The sequence below is a fragment of the Malania oleifera genome, chromosome 9, assembly GCF_029873635.1.
Source record: "Malania oleifera isolate guangnan ecotype guangnan chromosome 9, ASM2987363v1, whole genome shotgun sequence".
Taxonomy (NCBI): Eukaryota; Viridiplantae; Streptophyta; class Magnoliopsida; order Santalales; family Ximeniaceae; genus Malania; species Malania oleifera.
The window spans coordinates 17,533,783-17,553,181 of record NC_080425.1 but is presented as its reverse complement, the minus strand read 5'-3'; the positions used below and the strand labels follow the sequence as shown (position 1 = coordinate 17,553,181).

At 40.5% G+C, this 19,399-nt stretch overlaps 2 protein-coding genes across 2 annotated transcripts in view; one reads left to right on the top strand and one right to left on the bottom strand.

The window, feature by feature from the left end:
- Positions 1–13,275, top strand: part of LOC131163812 (ubiquinol oxidase, mitochondrial-like) — a 50,205-nt gene extending 36,930 nt beyond the window's left edge. The window contains exons 3-4 of the mRNA XM_058120582.1: positions 11,766–12,254; positions 12,856–13,275. Coding sequence (XP_057976565.1) covers positions 11,766–12,254; positions 12,856–12,915 — 549 coding nt within the window. The 3' untranslated portion in view covers positions 12,916–13,275. The remainder of the gene's footprint in view (positions 1–11,765; positions 12,255–12,855) is intronic.
- Positions 13,276–16,143: 2,868 nt separating this feature from the next.
- LOC131163810 (uncharacterized) lies at positions 16,144–17,226 on the bottom strand. The gene has a single exon (XM_058120581.1). The coding sequence runs from the start codon at positions 17,151–17,153 to the stop codon at positions 16,422–16,424; it is 732 nt and encodes a 243-aa protein (XP_057976564.1). The 5' UTR covers positions 17,154–17,226; the 3' UTR covers positions 16,144–16,421.
- Positions 17,227–19,399: the final 2,173 nt, after the last annotated feature.

Below are 19,399 nucleotides of genomic sequence, written 5' to 3'. Positions count from 1 at the left end.
CAAATGACCCATTGTCTATAAAAGTGTATCAAACTGGGTAATCGTTCATTATGCTCTCCCCGTATAAATGGCAGTTGAGGTTGGTCGATCAAGCACATATATTTGCTTATGTGAAAACAATGGAATTCTCATAACTCTTCACCATATTTCCACCGAATGAGTTATCCTACTACTTCCTCTATACTGTGAACTAGATAACAAGAGTCATCATTGCAGCTTTCTCTTGGAGTCCTCTAAAAACCCCAAGCTATCGAAGAAATTTATGAAAATTTCAGTTTTCATGAAAGCACATACAGCTAGATCATCCTTTGTTACTTCTGTTTGTGTTCTTTGGTGAGTTGGACACTACTTATGTAGGGGTGGAAATTGTTGTTGGGCATTTCAATAGGAACCCTAACCAAAGAATTGACATGAGCAACCTGATTATCATGATGAGGTAAAGGATTATTTCATACGTCCCCCCCCCCCCCCCCCTCTCAACCAAGAGCTCCCCATATGCAATTTTCCTTTGAAAAATCTTTCTTAATGTCCTACAATCCTTTGTAAGATGACCAACCATTCTATCAAATCGGCAATACTTATGGATAAATGTTATCTTTATTGGTAGGTTGGCGTTGAATATTAGGAAGTTGTATTGCTCTATCCTTAACCCATTCATCAAGAAGAGCATGTATCTTATTTAAGTCACAAGAAAATTGGGGGAATATCATGTCTCCCAGTATGTCTATCATTGTGGGGATTTTTTTCCCAACTTGTCATCACTGCTTTGGATAATATTCGTGCTGGGACCTCACTTCCCAAGATGTCATTCCTTTGTATTTGAATGGAGCTATTAGTCCTTCAAAAAGCTTTCACTAGGGTGGCAAAGGATGGCAATGCCAAATTCTCCAAGTGCACCCTATATTCGATGAACATCCCCTAGATGCAGACTTTCACGAGCTCTCGTTTCTGAATATTATCTTGGATGTCTAACATGCTTTTGAAAGTGTTCCATATAGTCCATCAAATTTTCTTTGGGCTTTGGATGCTTCCTCCCAAGGTCCACCAAAGTCAGCTTCTCTTGGTTGGAAAATAATTTTTCACAAAAAAGAATGTACATTTGAACCCAGATTGCCACCAACCCTGGTTTGAGATTAATATACCACATGTATGCCTTTTTAGTCAAGGATTTGGGAATTCCTTTAACTCAAGGTCATCATTCAATTCACAGATGCTACATCATCTCCTCAAACTTCATCTAGTGCTCCTTGGCATTACTAGACTTGTTGTTGAAGAGTTTGATTTTGGGACTGGCGCAGTCCTTGGGATAGGGCTTGGAGATAATTTGACATGTGTAAGGAAGACTAAAGTTCATCCCCGTGACAAGAGATTCTTTTGATTATTCTCCAAAATTGGATAGGATGGATGTTAAAGGAGAAGGATTGAAGTTTGGTGGTGCAAGTGAAGTGGATCCTCTTTGCTGAACTTATGGAAGAGGTGTAGTAGTTGTAGGAGTTATAAAAGGGGTTGTTCCCTTAAGAGGTGGTGTTTGGGCAACCACTGCTGGGTTTGAGGTAGAAGGATTCCTTCAAGTTGGTGGCGTGTCTTTATCATGTTCCCCAAAACTAGGAGGATTAGTTGAGTCATTATACCTACTCGGAGAAGTGGATGTAGGAGTCAATTGATTGATATTAGCTACTACTTGATCAAGCATTCTAGCTTTCTTATGAAGAACACCAAACACCTTTTTTTGAGAGGTTTGAAACATCTTCATCATTTGAATCATGTAAGCAGTGAGTCTAGGGATTCTTTAGGCTCAATAGGATGATCATTGAATTTGCCCCTTTCTCAATGTCTTGAGTGGGTTGTGTATTAGAAGCTTTTGGTTGAGTGCTTACCTTTCATCTAGCTATAATTCTGCACATTCAAACTTTCCCTAGTGTCACGACCTAAGCTTGTTCAGGGCATTATGCATGCCTATGACCGCTTATCTCATGTGCTTGGGATGGGTTTCCATCATGTAAATACTAGTGTAGGGTTATTTTCTGCTAGTAGTGTCTTTGTATGTCAAATAAGGCAATATAACTCCTCGGTCACTTTGATGTTTCCTAGTGCCAGGATGATAATTACATAAAAACCTCTTTAGAAGAGGGTGAGTGTTCATCAGTCATTGTAAAACTCTCTAGCTATTGTCAACGTGTTTAGCCTACTTGCCTCCCTCACTAAACACTCGATGTCAACGGAGGTGTTGTTAATGAATTACGTTTGCTTCAATGTTTACTGCTTGCTTGCCACGTCTTTCATGAATTGATTACTGTTTCCGCTGCCATTTGATTGAATGCTAATGAAAGTGTTTTGTGGATGAATGTTGGTAAACGATAGGTTGGCTAGTTAAACAAGAGTGCTTTAGCTAGCGCCGCACGGCCCTTCACAAGGTTGTGAAAATAGTCGAACCGTGGCACTTGGTATCAGAGCTAAGTTCATGACACTTGGTATCAGAGCCCAAGGTTGAGTTGCTACGTGAATTCGATTCCCTTCGTTGTTGGATTTGGAAAGCTTTGGTAAGTGACCATGGCACCAAACAATGCTGAGAGGATCAGCGTGCTGGAAGCACATGTTGAGGCAACAACCAACGTTGTGGCCGCGGAGGTGGCCCAGATGAGAGAACTTGTTGATGAAGTGATGGGATCACAAAAACATCAAATAGGTTTGATAGGCGACATGTTATAGAGGACTTTCGCCATATAGTGGAAACTTTGCAGTCGCGGATGGCTGATCTGGATGCAAAGGTGAATTTGATGATTCTTGCTATGGGGAACTCCAACACCCCGGGAGTTAGCAAGACCAAGGTACCAGAACCCAGGACGTATGGGGGTGCCCGTGATGCCAAGGAGTCAGAGAACTTCTTGTTTGATGTGGAGTAGTACTTCCGCGCTGTGAGGATGGCCTAAGAACAGGCAAAGGTGAATACTGTGACCATGTAATTGGTTGGTGATGCCAAACTATGGTGGCGTACCAAGTACAGAGAAATTGAAAATGGAAGCTGTGTAATTGATAGTTGGGCAGACTTGAAGAGAGAGCTCAAGGCCCAATTCTTTCCCGAGAATGTTGAGTATAATGTAAGGAGAAAACTGAGAGATCTCAAGCATACGGGGTCGATTAGGGAATATGTGAAACAATTTTCTGCTTTAATGTTGGATATTCGAGATATGTCAGAGAAGGACAAGTTGTTCTATTTTCTTGAGGGGATGAAACCATGAGCAAGAGCTGAACTTCATAGGCAAAAGGTTCAAGACTTGTCAACTGCACAAGCTGCTGCAGAACACTTGACTGACTACGCTGGTGATGATACCCCCTCATCCAAACAGTTTGGCGGAGAGGGAAACGGTGGAAAGTCTTTCAAGAAAGGCAAACCCAAGAGTGAGGGAGCCGACTCTAAATCATCAACCTCGAAGGAAGCTTCGTTGTCTCAAGGGTTCAACGCACCCAATGGAAAGGGGAAGAGTAAAATTTCGTGTTACTTGTGTGGTGGATCTCACAGAGTGAGTGAGTGTCAACACAAGGGATTACTCAATGCCTTACATGCTTCTACTTCAGGAAAAGGGGTGGAAAGTGAGGAGAAAGAGGAAAATGCCCCGAGGGTGGGTTCATTGCGGCTGGTGAGCACATTGGAAAAGCAAGCAAAAACATCGAAAGTTACACGAGCAAAAGGGTTAATGTTTGTGGACTTGAGGATAAGAGGATAAATGGGAAGAGTACCCGAGGAGAAAGAGGAAAATGCCCCGAGGGTGGGTTCATTGTGGCTAGTGAGCGCATTGGAAAAGTAGGCAAAAACACCGAAAGTTACACGAGCAAAAGGGTTCATGTTTGTGAACTTGAGGATAAATGGGAAGAGTACCCACGCTATGGTGGATACGGGGGCTACTGACAATTTTGTTTCGCAGTTGGAGGCATGGAGACTCAACTTATCCTTAGAGAAGGATACAGGACGCATGAAAGCAATTAACTCTGTAACCCAGCCTACTCTGGGAGTAGCCAAGCAAGTGACTGTGAAGCTTGGACAGTGGGAAGGTCATGCGAATTTCACAGCAGTGCCATTAGATGACTTTCCAACCATTCTAGGAATGGAATTCTTAAGGGGGACGAGGGCAGTGCTGATGCCTTCGGCTGGTTTCCTGTGTCTGATGGGAGATCACTTGTGCATGGTGCAAGTCGTTGCAACGAAAGGAGACGACGGGAAGTCCCTTTCAGCCATACAACTCAATGAGGGATTGGGTCAGGGTGAGCAGACATGTCTAGCCACGGTGGTGGTAAACAAAGAAGTAGGCCGAGAGCTGGAGCCTACGACCATCCAAGCGGTGTTGGATGAGGATAAGGAGGTGTTGCCGCAATTTGCCTTCATGACAGACTGTGGAGCATGAGATCGAGTTGTTATCAGGAGTGAAACCACCTGCTAAAGAGCCATGTGAGATGGCGCCTCTTGAGATAGTAGAGTTGGGGAAACAACTTGATGAATTAGAAGCGGGATGTGTTCGCCCTTCCAAAGCACCCTTGGGAGCATCGGTGTCGTTTCAGAGGAAACATGAAGAGCATCTACAGAAGGTGTTCGACGGGCTGAGGGGAAACAATCTGTCTGTGAAAAAAGGGAAGTTCTCTTCCGCTCAATGGAGCCACAAATTCCTTGGTCAAGTGGTTGAACAAGGTCGTATCCGGAGGGGTATGGAGAAAATAAGGATGATTCAAGAACGGAAGATCCCCACGACAGTGAAGGAGTTGCGTTCCTTTCTTGGCCTTACTAGATACTGTAGGAAGTTCGTTGAGGGGTATTCGCGGAGAATGACTCCAATGATAGGACTACTGGGGAGGTATTATTGGCCGCACACGCAGGATGATGTGGTTGATCATACCAAAACTTGTCTCACTTGCCAACAAGATAAAGGGGAGCGGAAGAAGTATGATACTTTCAGGGCCGCACCAAAGCACTGTTCGGCAGAGGAGACGACACAATTGTTCCTTGTGACTGTTGTGAAACATTGGGGTATTCCCCAAGTTATTATTTGTGACCGAGATTTAATGTCCACTGACAACTTCTTGACAGAGTTTTTCAGGATATTCAGTTCACATCTTGACTTCTCTTCGAGTTATCACCGACAGACAAACGGACAGATGAAGAGATTCAGAGGGCTACTGAAAGAGTACTTGTGCCATTTTGTCAACGACAACCAAAAGAATGGCGTCCAACTACTTGATGTGGCTCCGTTCTATGGCAAAGCCCAAAGGAGCTCAACAACCAACAAGAGCCCTTTTGAGCTTGTTACAGGCCAGCTGCCACTGTTACCTCACACAATGGGCGAGCTGTACAGACGAAAGAGTCCCAGGGCGTACATCTTCACCAGAGAATGGAAACAGAATATAGAGTTTGCCCGAGCCAATCTGGAGAAAGCTTCTAAGCAGATGAAGAAGTGGCAAATCAGGGGAGAAGACCGCAGTTTCATGTCAACTGCCTCAAACCATTCAACGCCGACACCAATGACCTGAGCAGAAGTCAGTCCAACAGAGTAAAGTTGAAGACAGTGCAACCTAACAGACATGACGTTGAAGAGATCTTTGCAGACAGAAAGTTCATACCCTCAAGGAAGAAGCGGCAGAAGTGTTCCTAGTGAAAGTGGAAGTGCCTTGATGACAAAGAAATCAGCTGGATTTCTACGGAAGATTTGAAGCTGTTCGTGGAAAAAGTTAAAGTGTACCTAGTGCCAAAGTCTATGAGAACGTCGACTGCATAAGTGGGGGAGAATGTCACGAGCTAAGTTTGTTCAGGGCATTATGCTTGCCTGTGACCGCTTATCTCGTGTGCTTGGGATGGGTTTCCATCATGTAAATACTAGTGTAGGGTTATTTTCTGCTAGTAGTGTCTTTGTATGCCAAATAAGGCAGTATTACTCCTCGGTCACTTTGATGTTTCCTAGTGTCAGGATGATAATACATAAAAACCTCTTTAGGGGAGCGTGAGTGTTCATCAGTCATTGTAAAACTCACTAGCTATTGTCAACGTGTTTAGCCTACTTGCCTCCCTCGCTAAATACTCGATGTCAACGGAGGTGTTGTTAATGAATTACGTTTGCTTCAATGTTTACTGCTTGCTTGCCACGGCTTTCATGAATTGATTATTGTTTCTGCTGCCATTTGATTGAATGCTAATGAAAGTGTTTCATGGATGAATGTTGGTAAACGATAGGCTGGCTAGTTAAACAAGAGTGCTTTAGCTAGTGCCGCACGGCCCTTCACAAGGGTGTGAAAATTGTCGGACCGTGACACCTAGCATAGTTGCCAAAATGTCGAGGGGGTTCTTGAGAAGGGAGGAGAGCTTTATTGTACACAAGTAATGGATGTTCTAGAAGCCAGGCAATTCGCAAGAAGCTCAAGCATGGATTGTCGCATTTGAAGGTATTCTAATGGCTGAAGGGATTCCAAAACTACTAGGAATACAAAGTGGAGAGAGAGAGAGAGAGAGAGAGAGAGAGAGAGAGAGCTTTATGGTTCAAGTGTCAAAAAGATCCCCCCTTGAGGAAAAATTAAGGTATTTATAGAGATGCAAAATGATGCAGAGAGAGAGAGAGAGAGAGAGAGAGAGAGAGAGAGAGAGAGGGAAAATATCCCTCTTGAGGAAAAATCAAGGGTATTTTTTAGAGATGCAAAATGATGCAAGGTGTCATCTTCCAACGATAGATTAACATGTCATATCTCATTCAGTAAAGAAGTTAGATTTTTTTAGCAAATCCAATAATGGCATGTGGTTAAGATGAGAAAGAATAAAGGGAACACGTGTCACAAATGACACAAGACGCTTGAGCAACTTAAAAGGTTAAGGGGTTGGAACTCCTTTAGCGAACCCTAACTCGAGTCTGCCAAGCCAACTTCCTAGAACATCCCAAGACTAGAATTGGTAGTCCCTGCCTTGTGGCTCTATGGCCAATCTTGACACACGCCATTGATATTGACCTCCTAAAAGAACGTGAAGGATTTTTTAGAAGAAGAATAACCATTCTTATTGAATTTCAAGAGACACGATTACAAGATAAATAGTAAAGGAAGGCCACCAAATTAGGAAGGCCACAAAATCAACATATCAAATCACCACAAAAGCAGCAATTCAAATCAACAGATCTCTAGGCTAGAAAACAGGAAATTGAAACTACTAGAAATTGAAATAGTAATTTTAGATTTTAAAAAATATAATTTCCTAATTTATTCCCTAGAAATCCGACACCCCCCCCCCCCCTCTCTCAAGTTGGAGCATAGATATATATCATGCCCAACTTGCTTACAAAGAGTTCAAAACTAGACCTGAAAGGTCCTTTGGTTAAGATATCGGCTATTTGTTGAGTAGTAGGAACAAAAGGCATGCAAATAGATCCACTATCAATCTTCTCTTTTATGAAGTGTCTGTCAATCTCTACATGCTTCCTACAGTCATGTTGTACTAGATTTTGAGCAATACTTATGGCAGCTTTGTTGTCACAATACAACTTCATTGGCATGTTCACTGGCATCCGCAGCTCTTCAATAATTCTCTTCGCCATGTGACCATATTTCCCCAGACATAAGTACAGTGTCCTAACGTGGATCTCCTGTCAATAACTAAGCCTGCCCAATTTGCATCAGTGTATGCTTCCATGTTCTACTGTGTGGTCTTCTGGAAGAGTAAACCCTTGTCTGGTGTACTCTTCAAGTATCTGAGAATCCGATAAACCGCTTCAAGATGTTTCTCGTAGAGTGAATGCATAAACTGGCTTACCAAACTCACAGCAAACGCAATATCGGGTCGTGTATGTGATAATTAAATTAACTTTCCCACCAATTTTTGATATCGAGTTGTATTCACTGGATCACCTTCCTTGTCATCTCCAAGTTTCTAATTGGGATCTATTGGAGTGTCTGCTGGCCTACAACCACTCATCCCAGTCTCCTTAAGGAGGTCAAGGACATACTTCCGTTGGGAGACAACGATCCCTTTCTTTGACCGAGCAACCTCCATTTCAAGGAAATACATCAGAGATCCTAGGTCCTTGATCTCAAATGTTGATGAGAGGGAAGTCTTCAATCGATTCATCTCAAGTACATCATCTCCAGTGAGAATTATATCGTCTACATACACAATCAGTATCGCTATCTTCCCATCCTGTGAATGTCTTATAAACATCGTATGATCACCTTGCCCTTGAGTATACCCTTGACTTTTAACAAACTGAGTGAATTTCTAACCAGGCTCTTGGTGACTGTTTTAACCCATATAAGGACGACTTTAGTTTACACACATTTGTGCCAAACTTTTTACCAAATCTTGGAGGTGCATCCATGCACACTTCCTCCAAGTCTCAATTAAGAAATGCATTTTTTACGTCCCATTGTTGTAGAGGCCGGTCATGATTAGCTGCAAGTGACAAAAGAACTCTTACAGAGTTTAGCTTTGCGTTTGGGGCGAATGTTTCCAAGTAATCAATGCCATAGGTCTAAGTGAATCCCTTGGCGACCAATCGAGCTTTGTACTGTTCTAGAGAACCATCAAATTTATACTTGACTGTAAACACCCATTTGCACCCTACAATTGTCTTTCCTCTTGGTAGATCAACTAATTCCCACGTGCCATTTTTTTCAAGAGCTTTCATCTCCTCCAAGACAGCCTCCTTCCACTCAGGAACTTTCAGAGCATCCTGCACAGTATTAGGAGTCTCTGTACAAGACAATTGTGAGGTAAAAGCATGAAAAATAGGTGAGAGATTTTCTTATGACACATAATTGGACAATGGATGTTGGGTGCAAGACCTCACACCTCGGATAGCAATGGGAAGTTCAAAATCATCGAACTCGGGATTGGAACCAGACTTGGGTTTAGAACTAGAGGACTTGGAACTCGAAGATGAAATGGACTGAACATGAGGTAAAAGCTCAGTGGGGACATTACCTAGAGGGTTTGCGGATTCTAGACAATGTAAAGGATTGGAAGACCCTTTCTTTCCAGTTGTCCTTTGTCGCAAGTAGACAATGTCAAATAGTACCAACGCTGTGGTGTTTGATACCATGAAGCTTCCAACACGTCTCCTTCGTATGTAACGGTTTTTTGCAATGCTCGCACCATGGTTTCTTACACCCATTGAGTTTTGTAACCGTGAGATAAAGGGCCGAATTTTGGGAATGGTAATCAGCAGAGCTGGTAGGATTTTTTTGGGCGCCTGTCATCGCCGACTTATACGACATCATCAAAAGAAAAGAGCACGAGGCTCTGATACCATGAAGGATTTTTTAGAAGAAGAATAACTATTCTTATTGAATTTCAAGAGAGACAATTACATGATAAATAGTAGAGGAAGGCCACAAAATCAGCAAATCAAATCACCACAAAATCAGCAATTCAAATCAGCAGATCTCTAGGCTAGAAAATAGGAAACTGAAACTACTAGAAACTGAAATAGTAATTTCAGATTTTAAAAAATATAATTTCCTAATTTATTCCCTAGAAATCCGACAGAATGCAAACATGATATAATTAATATTTTAATTTAACTAATTTGTACATGCGAATTTGACACTAATCAAGTCAACAATCTAGGGCAAAGTGGTAATTTTACGCATTTACTAGTAAGAGTCAACACCAGCCACGACACCCTTTTACCGTGCCATTCAAATTTTTTTTGGCAGTGCAGGGGCATGAAGACAGGATTTTATGCTTAAAGGGGGCGAAAATGAATTACCAAAAAAATATATCCAGTCATATATATATATATTTATATATGTTTATTTACTCATTTAATCCAAATTTCTTCTGTTTAAATATAACAGAAAATTTCAGTTTAGGGATCGTAAAAAAGGTCCTGGGCTAAAAATTGTGAAAGAAATTTTATTTATGTGGTCAAATTTTTCAAAAAGCAATTACATACTGGAGTTTTATGTGTGCATGCACACATACATAGGGAGCAATTTTATGTGGAAACCTCAAAATACTCTGATACAACAATATCTGGACATTGGGCTTCACTGGCCCTTGGGCTACAAATATAAGTAACGCCACAAAAAACCCCAAAATACTCTGATACAACAATGTCTGGACATTGTGCAGCACTAGGCCTTTTGTCACCTAGGAGTAAAGGGTTCAGGTCTTTTGCCCTCCACATGAAACCATCCTATCTCTCACAAACTTCAAGTGCATGGCCATGAGCCCCAGCTAAACAATTTTTATATGTGTTTGCCTAACCATGTGCATATAAGTAGTTAACATAAATAAGGAGCACCAGTATTTTTGACGGGTTGAGAGAAGGGGAAAAAAGAGTAGATTATGCACACACACGAACATACACTGCATGTAAGGCAAGGCGCCTATTAAACTTTGTCCATGGTAGCTCATCATTTTTGGTTATTTTTTGTATTAAACCCTTGGACATTAATGGCATCTTGCAGGACTTGGTGTGACCGTAATCTCACATCATCTGAAAAGGATTTCAAACTCCCCAACCATTGGCGCCCCATCATGGGAAATTTTAGGAGGCAAGGGTTGGGAATGGGGGGTGGTTGGGGTTTGAATGGGAAGTTATCTCCTTGTTTTGGACTGTTCTGATTGCAGCCTTATTTTTTGGAGGTGCATAAAATATTGCAATTCCAATATATGTTTTATTTATTTATTAACTTTCTTTTTGAAGTATGTAGAATCTTATGAGTAATTTATTGTATTGGAGGGAAACTTACAGATGTGGCATGTTATTTGAGCTTACTCTTTTGGTCGGTGTAGATCTAATTTTTATTGCCCACCAATTTCTCTCTGTCATCATTTGTGGAGAAGGGAGACATCATTTGTTGAATTTTATGGATTGAATTATGCATTTGGTTCCTTTCGAGTACAAGGAGGTCAGATGCAAATGTATTGTTTTGTAGTTAAATTGGCTGCTACAAATCCTGAAGATTGGGAGGGGTGGAGAATTGATGAATGAAAAGGTCACTAGGAAGTAGGAACTTTATAGATCAAAGGTTGTGCTCTTAAATATTATTTTAATCAATGTGGAGTCCTCTCTGCCGTTCTTCAGCTTAATAGAAACTGCTGCTTTGTGGTGCCCGCAACATTGGATGGCAGAGTAAAATTTTGGAAGTTGCTCTTTTGGTAATCTGGGACAATCGGGCATTGGAGGCATTCTTGGGCATTTGGAAGGAACTGATGGTTCTTTTTGTTTTGAATGATGTTACCGAGTTGGGGCTCAGAACTAGCCATGGACATGTGGTGTTTGGGATGTATTCATGGACCTTTTAAACCTGGTGGAATTGAATGTAATGAGTTTGTACAGAGAGCAATCAGGAGTTGATCCCTGAAATCTGGTTGGTTTGTATTGAGGAAACTAGAGGAAAATTAGGATGCATTAAATGTGGGTTAGAGCTGCATATTGTTGTTAGGAAAGCTAAAGAGACCAGCTTTCCTCAATAGTTTGTTGGTTTAGGTCCATGTTTTTTTTCCCTTCTTCATTGAGCTTGCAGGATCTCGTCCTTCATTATTACATTATTGTTGTTACTTGTTTGTTTCCTGTTTTGTTTCTTGGAAAAAAAAGAAAAAAGTCTCTTGGCAAAGCTTCCTATGTGCAGGATGGTTCTTGCAGTTCTTTTAGTGTTCCTGTATTCTTTGAAAGAAATTTAATTAGCTTTAAAACCATCAATTTAACTTCATTCTGCAGGTGGCAGCTGCTATTGACCATACAACCTCTGTATTTGATTCTTGTGCTTGATATTGATTTCTGGAAATTACGTTGCAGAGACGGTATGGTTGTCGTGCAATGATGCTTGAAACAGTGGCAGCTGTTCCTGGCATGGTGGGAGGGATGTTGCTTCACCTAAAATCTCTCCGCAAGTTTGAACATAGTGGTGGTTGGATTAAAGCCTTGCTGGAAGAAGCAGAAAATGAGAGGATGCACCTGATGACCATGGTGGAACTTGTCAAGCCCAAGTGGTACGAAAGGATGCTGGTTCTCACTGTGCAAGGAGTCTTCTTTAATGCCTTTTTTGTGCTTTATTTACTCTCACCAAAACTGGCGCATAGAATAGTTGGCTACCTGGAGGAGGAGGCTATACATTCATACACAGAGTATTTGAAGGATATTAATAGTGGTGCAATTGAAAATGTTGAGGCTCCTGCTATTGCAATTGACTATTGGAGACTGCCCAAGGATGCTAAACTGAAGGATGTTATAACTGTTATTCGTGCTGATGAAGCGCACCATCGAGATGTCAATCATTTTGCGTCTGTAAGAACCACTCCTATTCTGTCTAATGTATTAGCTGCTTGAATTTTCCTTCCCTCTCTTCCACCTACAAAAGCAAAAACAAAAAAACCTCTTTTTTTTTTTTGGTGGGGTCATATAGACAAACCCATTATGTTATTTCTTTCCTGTTCTTTCAACATTATCCCTAATTCTATTGGCATAGCACAAACTGAAATTGCTATTTTCTTAAATTAATGGGGCAATGTCAACGTAGCACACCCCCCCCCCCCCGGGGGGGCGCGCGCGCAGGGGTGGGAGTGGGGTAGCTGAAATAATTCAAATTATTGCACGCATCAAAGTTTAGCTCATAGAATGAAGTAGGAATTTCAAAATGACATTATTCAAGTCTTTTACATCTTCCTTCTGTATTGACTATCATTCGTGGTACAGATTTATCTTATGAGTAAACATTCAAGTTGTGTAATTGACACATTGGAAACCTTAAGACTTGTTTAGACCATGTACTGGATTGGCCACATTAACTAGCCTAATAAATGTATTGCTAGGAATAAAAAATGGTCATCAACTTCCTTTTATACTCTCTTCGAATTTCTGGAATAATGATGAAGCTTTTTTCTTGCAGGATATTCACTTCCAGGGAAAGAAGTTGAAAGAGGCACCAGCCCCCCTTGGCTATCATTGACCCTATCATTTCCTGTGTAGATATTTATGGAGATATGTAAACTGTTTCGAGTGAGGCGACACCAGTTGCGTTTTCTGAGATGCACACCACTATTGTATGGGTCATCAGTTAGCATTTGCTTTCCGGATTATTAAGTTTATACCACCAAAGCAAAGATTATTTGCATGAGTCATGTCATGAACATCGTTGTTTCCTGTTGTATGAAGCTAAGAGGTTAAATATCATCTCATGCGACTGGATCAATGGCTTAATTTGATTAAACTTTTAAACATATATGATATGTCCATTCAATGTACGGAAACAGTGTCATTGCTACTTACTGCATCTTCTGTGGAAGCATCTGTGCAACTTTTGGAGGTTTGTAGTGAATGTTGTGATTGATTACCAGCTGTTTAGATTAATGTATGACAGGAAAATTAACAGGAACCAATTATTTTAGGTTATAAATGCTCTTGGATCGGGCAAAGGGGTGGAAAACCTTCATTTTCTTCGCATCTTAACAAATTAAATAGACAAAATGATTCATGTCAAGTCAAAAGAATTATGACAACATTACAATTAAAAGAAAAAAAGAAAAAAACAAAGAAAGAACTCTCGAGCAGTAGGATGAACACCTTCAGTTACTCGGGAAATATGCAATGCCAATACAATTATTGAATCATCAATCATTTTTATTTGGTTTCAATACTTGAGAATGCAACATACAAGAATAAGAATTTCACAAATTAGAATTAAAATTTAATTTATAAGGCTTCATCCATCCTTTCTAGCTCTGTCAAAACAAAATAAATTTGAACATGGACCTCATACATGGATTTACAGTTGAACATGAATTTTGAATAACCAAATAACCAAGCCAACCACCATTCAGTACGCAAAAAGAAACGCATGGTACATAAAACCAACTCTGCAAAAGCTGAACAAAGATAACTGCAATTGTGGTAGGAGATGGAAGCTCTAAAATAATGGCATCTTAGAGGTGGTTTATACATATTAATCCTACGGACTTGCGTTTCAAAATTTTTATGGACCTCTCTTGGCATTTAATTTTTTGGGATATTTATTCCCTTTGTTTTTTTGCCAAATATAAAGATTTGTGTCTTTTTAATAAACTTCTAGGTTTCTAAAATTTTTGAAACCTTGAGAGAGGTATGAAGGATTTTTGAAACATTAAGGAAGATCCATTTCTTTTTAGTAAACCTCGGGAGAAATCAGTGTCTTTTTATCCCAATAATAATAATAATAAAGGCCAAGAGTTTCAGAATATTGAATTCTTCCTTTTCTTTTCCTCCATTTTACCGACTTAGCTAGGAATAAATTTATTTATTAAAAATAACATCAATAGTCAAAGAGGAAGGAAGGGTAAAGAAGCAAAGCAACCACTTTCTTTTTAATGAAAGGACTTCCATTGAGCAAGCCGAAGCTTATAAATGCTTCTCAGCCCACAGGACAAAGATTAAAGTCTCTGATAGCTGCTTGAGCACACTTTGCAACATAATGTGCTAGCCCATTAAAACCCCTGCAAATGTACTTAAAAACACGAGATTTAAAAGCGTTTTTCAAAACATTTATGTCTTTTAAAAGAGTAATTGAATCCCATGAAGAACAATCAACAATCCCCTTTGGAGAAATCAGAAGCCACAGCTTTTGCACCTGAGAGTAGTAGCACTTCCTGCCAATTTCTCTTAACTGCTTCTTTGAGGCCTTCCCGAATGGCCCAGGCTTCAGATCGGCAGGCTGAATTCCTTTCCCCTGTGATCTCCACCAGTCCCAAAGGCCGAGAGCTGCCCCCCATAAGCATGATACCTGCCTCTGCTTTCCCTGAGGCAGCCCAAGCTGCATCACAGCATAGGATGTTTGACTTTGAAGAGGGAATTCTTCATCTTTCCTGATTCAACGAAGCCATCTGTTTCTGGATCTTTTCTGTTCCACAGCATTACTTCGATTAGGCACGAAGTTATTTCATTTCCAGACACACTAACAGAAACATGCAGTGTTTTTAGTCAGTTCAATTTATCTTTCTAATTTCCAATCATTCCCCACAACAAAATCCAAAAATTTCCACAAGCCTGTAACAGCATCAAAAGTTTGCAAAGGGGCAGCAAACCAGATTGCTTGAACTTGTGTGCGTTTTAGGAAGAGGTGATGAAGGTTCTCAACGTTGTATAATCAGGTTATTTCCTGTGGGAAAAATGTTCTCAGCCAATTTCTAAAAGAACAATTTTATCCTTGGTACACAATTCATTTTCCATATCAAACTTCAGGACTATTTTGCTGCCTCTCCGTCTGTGTGCTCTCAGGAATTGCAGTTCCCCTGCATCCCCAAAATGAGCCTGCAAGTTTATTTAACAAAAGATTTTCCATCTTCGAAGAACTTTCCAAATCCATTTATCATATTAGAAAACACGGGGATAGGAATCCTTTTAATAGCTTTACTACCTTCTTCTGGCAGAAGAGATTGATTGCAATCAAAATTCCATCTGTAAGATAAAGGATCCCACAGATCCTGGACTTCAATGTTTCTCCCAATAGGAGATAACAGTTGTATAGGCCTAGGGATGCCTCCCTCCAAATCAGGTACCCATGGCTCCATGGCTCCTCCCAAATACAAAAATCACCCTTCCTGAGCTGTAAAAAGAAACATCCCCTCTGCATGGTTTTAACTTTTAATACCCTGTTGAACACCCTTCCACACCCAGGACGCAAAAATGGGCACTTCCCATCCCATGGACAAACTTTTGAAGTGCAAGGACAAACTGTTGAAGTGCAAGGGTTTAAAAGTTCTTGCCCATAAGGAATCAGGTTTCTCAAGAAGTTTTCATATTTGCTTCACTGGGAGAACTCAGTTAACAAGATTTTTCATCTCTAATTCCTGGCCCTCCCATTGAATTTGGTTTGCATAAACTTTCCCATATTTTAAAGTCTCTCCATTCTACTGCCTGCCCCCACTAAAGTATCTCTCATTTGTTTATTTTAGATTCTCACAAACAGTCTTTGGGAATTTGCACGAGCTCATGGCATAAATGGGCAGATTAGCAAAGCTACTATCACTGATTTGTTGGAAGAAAAACAATAACACCCCTGAAAAATACCTATCAAGTCACGGAAGCTCATAATATGTAATTGTATAACGCAACTAGTTTTGGGTGAGTACATCGTACTGAACATAGCACATCAGATAGGAGCAATATCCCAAGTTGAATTGTTGATGCCTTGATGTAATCAAAATCAGCAAATCGAATCAACCTGAATTTCTCATCCAACATAATTGAAAATGAAATCTTACATCCACATGAACAGATCTTGTTACCTAAATAAACATGGAAATTTGGTCAGCTGAAAGCAACATACTACCCAAGACTGAAACTGTACTGATACTAGCAGAACATAAATGAAGAAAAAAAAAGGGAAAAATGAAAATTACAATCACCACCCTACTGTTTTTCAGCAAATAAGCTCCATCAAGACAAAAACAGTTCAGAGGTTGCAGGAAACAACAGTCATTATCAAAGAAGCCTGCGTTTCGACGACCGCGGAGAAACCCTAATTACTCCACCAGAAGGACTCTCACTTTTCTTCTTACTCTTCAATTTCTTGCTCTTAGGTGTCGATCTTCTCACCTCCTTTACCGACTCTGCCTCCAAAACAGGAGCACTGAGACTCTCTTCTTCCTTCACAGATCCCCGGCTACGTGTCCTCGAAGCCACCGACTCGGACCCATCTTTCTTCAAGGGATTCTCCTTGCCTTTCTTTGCTTGTCTTTCCGTAGCCACCTGATCGAAATGTTCTTCAAGCTTCCTCGCCACGCCCTGCCGCACGCCAACCCGGCTTCCACCGCCACCTGCCGTTGCGTCTCCGTCTTCCACCTCATCGTCGTCGTCATCGATCAGAGCCATAAACCGGCGCTTCTTCACCGCCACTGGGGCCGATGGAGTCAGATCGGACGCGGCCTTCTTGCGCGGGACAGAATCCTCGGCGGTAGGCGTTCTACTCTTGGTGATCTCATCGCGCTGGGCGCGGAGCTTCTTGATGTTACCCTCGATGCGGCCTTGGAGGCGGTGGCGCGTGAAGCTGAGACCGCCCATGGACCAGTGGGCTTGGTTGGCCCAGGAAAGAAAGGGATCCAAGACCGGCAGCGGAGGGTCAACGCGCTCGTCGTTGAGCTTGACGTCGTCGTAGAGGCGGGGCCTGGGGAGGCTGCTGCCGTAGAATTTGCCCGGGCCTAACGGCGCGACCATGGGGGCTATGCGGCGGCGCTTGGGAAGTTTCAGTGATTGAGGCTGTGAGAAGTTTTCAGCAAACACGAAGGCAGTAATAGACGAAGGGCTTTGGAGTCTTTTTATCCTTACGGAGAGATCAGATTTGGAGGAAGAAGCGGGAAAATTTGGCGGGAAAAAACGAATTATAAAAAATATCATGCGCTAAGCAAGGATATTTATTAGGCTCCTTTTTTATTTTTTGGCTAGGTTAGCTTTTTAATAAAAGAACTTTAGACGAATTACCCGGAAAATAATAGTCATTTAATAATTGAGAGAAAGGAAATAGGTGGAACGAAAAGGAAATTCAAAAAGGGAATTAAGTAGGATTCGTCAACGAACCCTCTAGTCTCGTCGACGAACTTCCTAAGTTTGTCGTGCACCATGTGGTTCGTCGACGGAAAAAATACCGAGAGAGATTATATCAGAGCCTGAAGTTCGTCGACGAGGTGATGTGTCTCGTCGACAAGGTAGCACTTTACAAATGTGTCAAATTCGGGATTTAGCGAGAAATTTACATGCAAAACTCTCTCTCTCTCTCTCTCTCTCTCTCACTAAAATTCATCTCTCCCACCTTCTCTCTAGGATTCCAGCTTCGATTCTTGCCGATTTGATGATCGGAAGCTGCCGTGTTACTCCTGAGAAGATTCTCTACAATACTGTCGGATCATAATTTTGAATTAGAGTATTTGGGCACCATCCCAAAATTTGAGTAAGTTGGTTATTTTAAATTTTATAAGTTATTGGGTATTTCTGAACTAAGGGGAATGTGTTGGAAGATGTTATACTGGTATATGTTGATTTGTTTAGAAAATGTAAATTTCAGGGTGTTGAGTTGTGTTGTGATATGGATCATATAATGAAGATGCACAACGGAATAAATTACAAGTGAATGTAAATAATACAAACAACTAGAACAAGATCAACACAAAGATTTACGTGGTTTGACAAAACCTACATCCACAAAAGCAATGACACAAAAATTTCACTAAAAAAATCAAATTGTACGCAATACACTTCTCTAATGATCACTCATTCTCTCAAAATATGTCCAGATGACATATATAGAGGTTTCTCGGAGGTTTCCCCTCATTTGTCCAACCACTCAACGTTCAAAAATTCAAAAGTCAGAAAAATTGTTGCAGCCTAGGCGCCTCTCGTTGACGAACACAGGGCTTCGTCAACGAGCTCAATAACAACTTTCGTCGATGAATACAAGGCGCTCGTCGACAATGCCAAAAGTATGAAATTTCCTACTCCCGGTAATTATTCGTTAACAAACCTCTACTGTTACCTCGTCAACGAATACAAGGCTCTCGTCGATGATTCCTGCTGTGCTGCCCTTGAATGTTTTTCCTCCTTCCTTCTTTTTTAAACATAATACAAAAACAAACCAAATACGAAAATTAAAGATGAAAATAGCTGATTAAAAAATAAAAATGTGAGTAATTTGAATTAACAACTATGAACCATCTTTTAATTTACTTTTTTTTTCTCTTTTTTTTGGTTTTGATTCAAAACTTGCCCACCCCTTGTGGTATTATTGAATTAGGATTCTATCTTGGGTGCCAACAAAGGAAATGGTGATCCCCGAATAAGAAATTTAAAGAAAAGGAATTATATGTGTGTGTATACATAAAGAAAAATCCTAATATATCCTCGAAAATCAGAGATCGAGATGGTAGGGAAGGCGATTGACTAACCATATTAGAGATGGTTAGCCAACCAACTCCCATATTGGTACCTATTCATAGAATGGTTACCGCGATTATGTGTATGTATTTTCAAGAAAACAATGGAAGTGCAAGAAATGTAGGGAAAAGACCCTTTTTTGGTCCTTGAGTATTAACATTATTGTCTAAGAGCATTCCAACATGACTTCAAGAATATAAGAGTATGCTCTAAAACGATATTTTATAAGGCGAGGGTGTAAGACGAGGCATTTTAATCCTTAAAAGATGAGCCATAAGCCTTAAGGCATTGGGGCGTAAGCCTTTTAAGAATTTATTTTTAAGATTTAAACAATTTGAATAAATTATATCTATTTTTAAAAAAAAAAAATAAGAAAATCACACATATAATGTAAGAAATAAAAATTATATATACTTCACAAACTACTTGTTGGCCATTCCAAAATTGTTAACTTGAATACATGACATAAATCGTAACAAGAAATAGTTATATTATTACAAAGTTTAAACTATTTTCATGATCTAAGATACAACTCT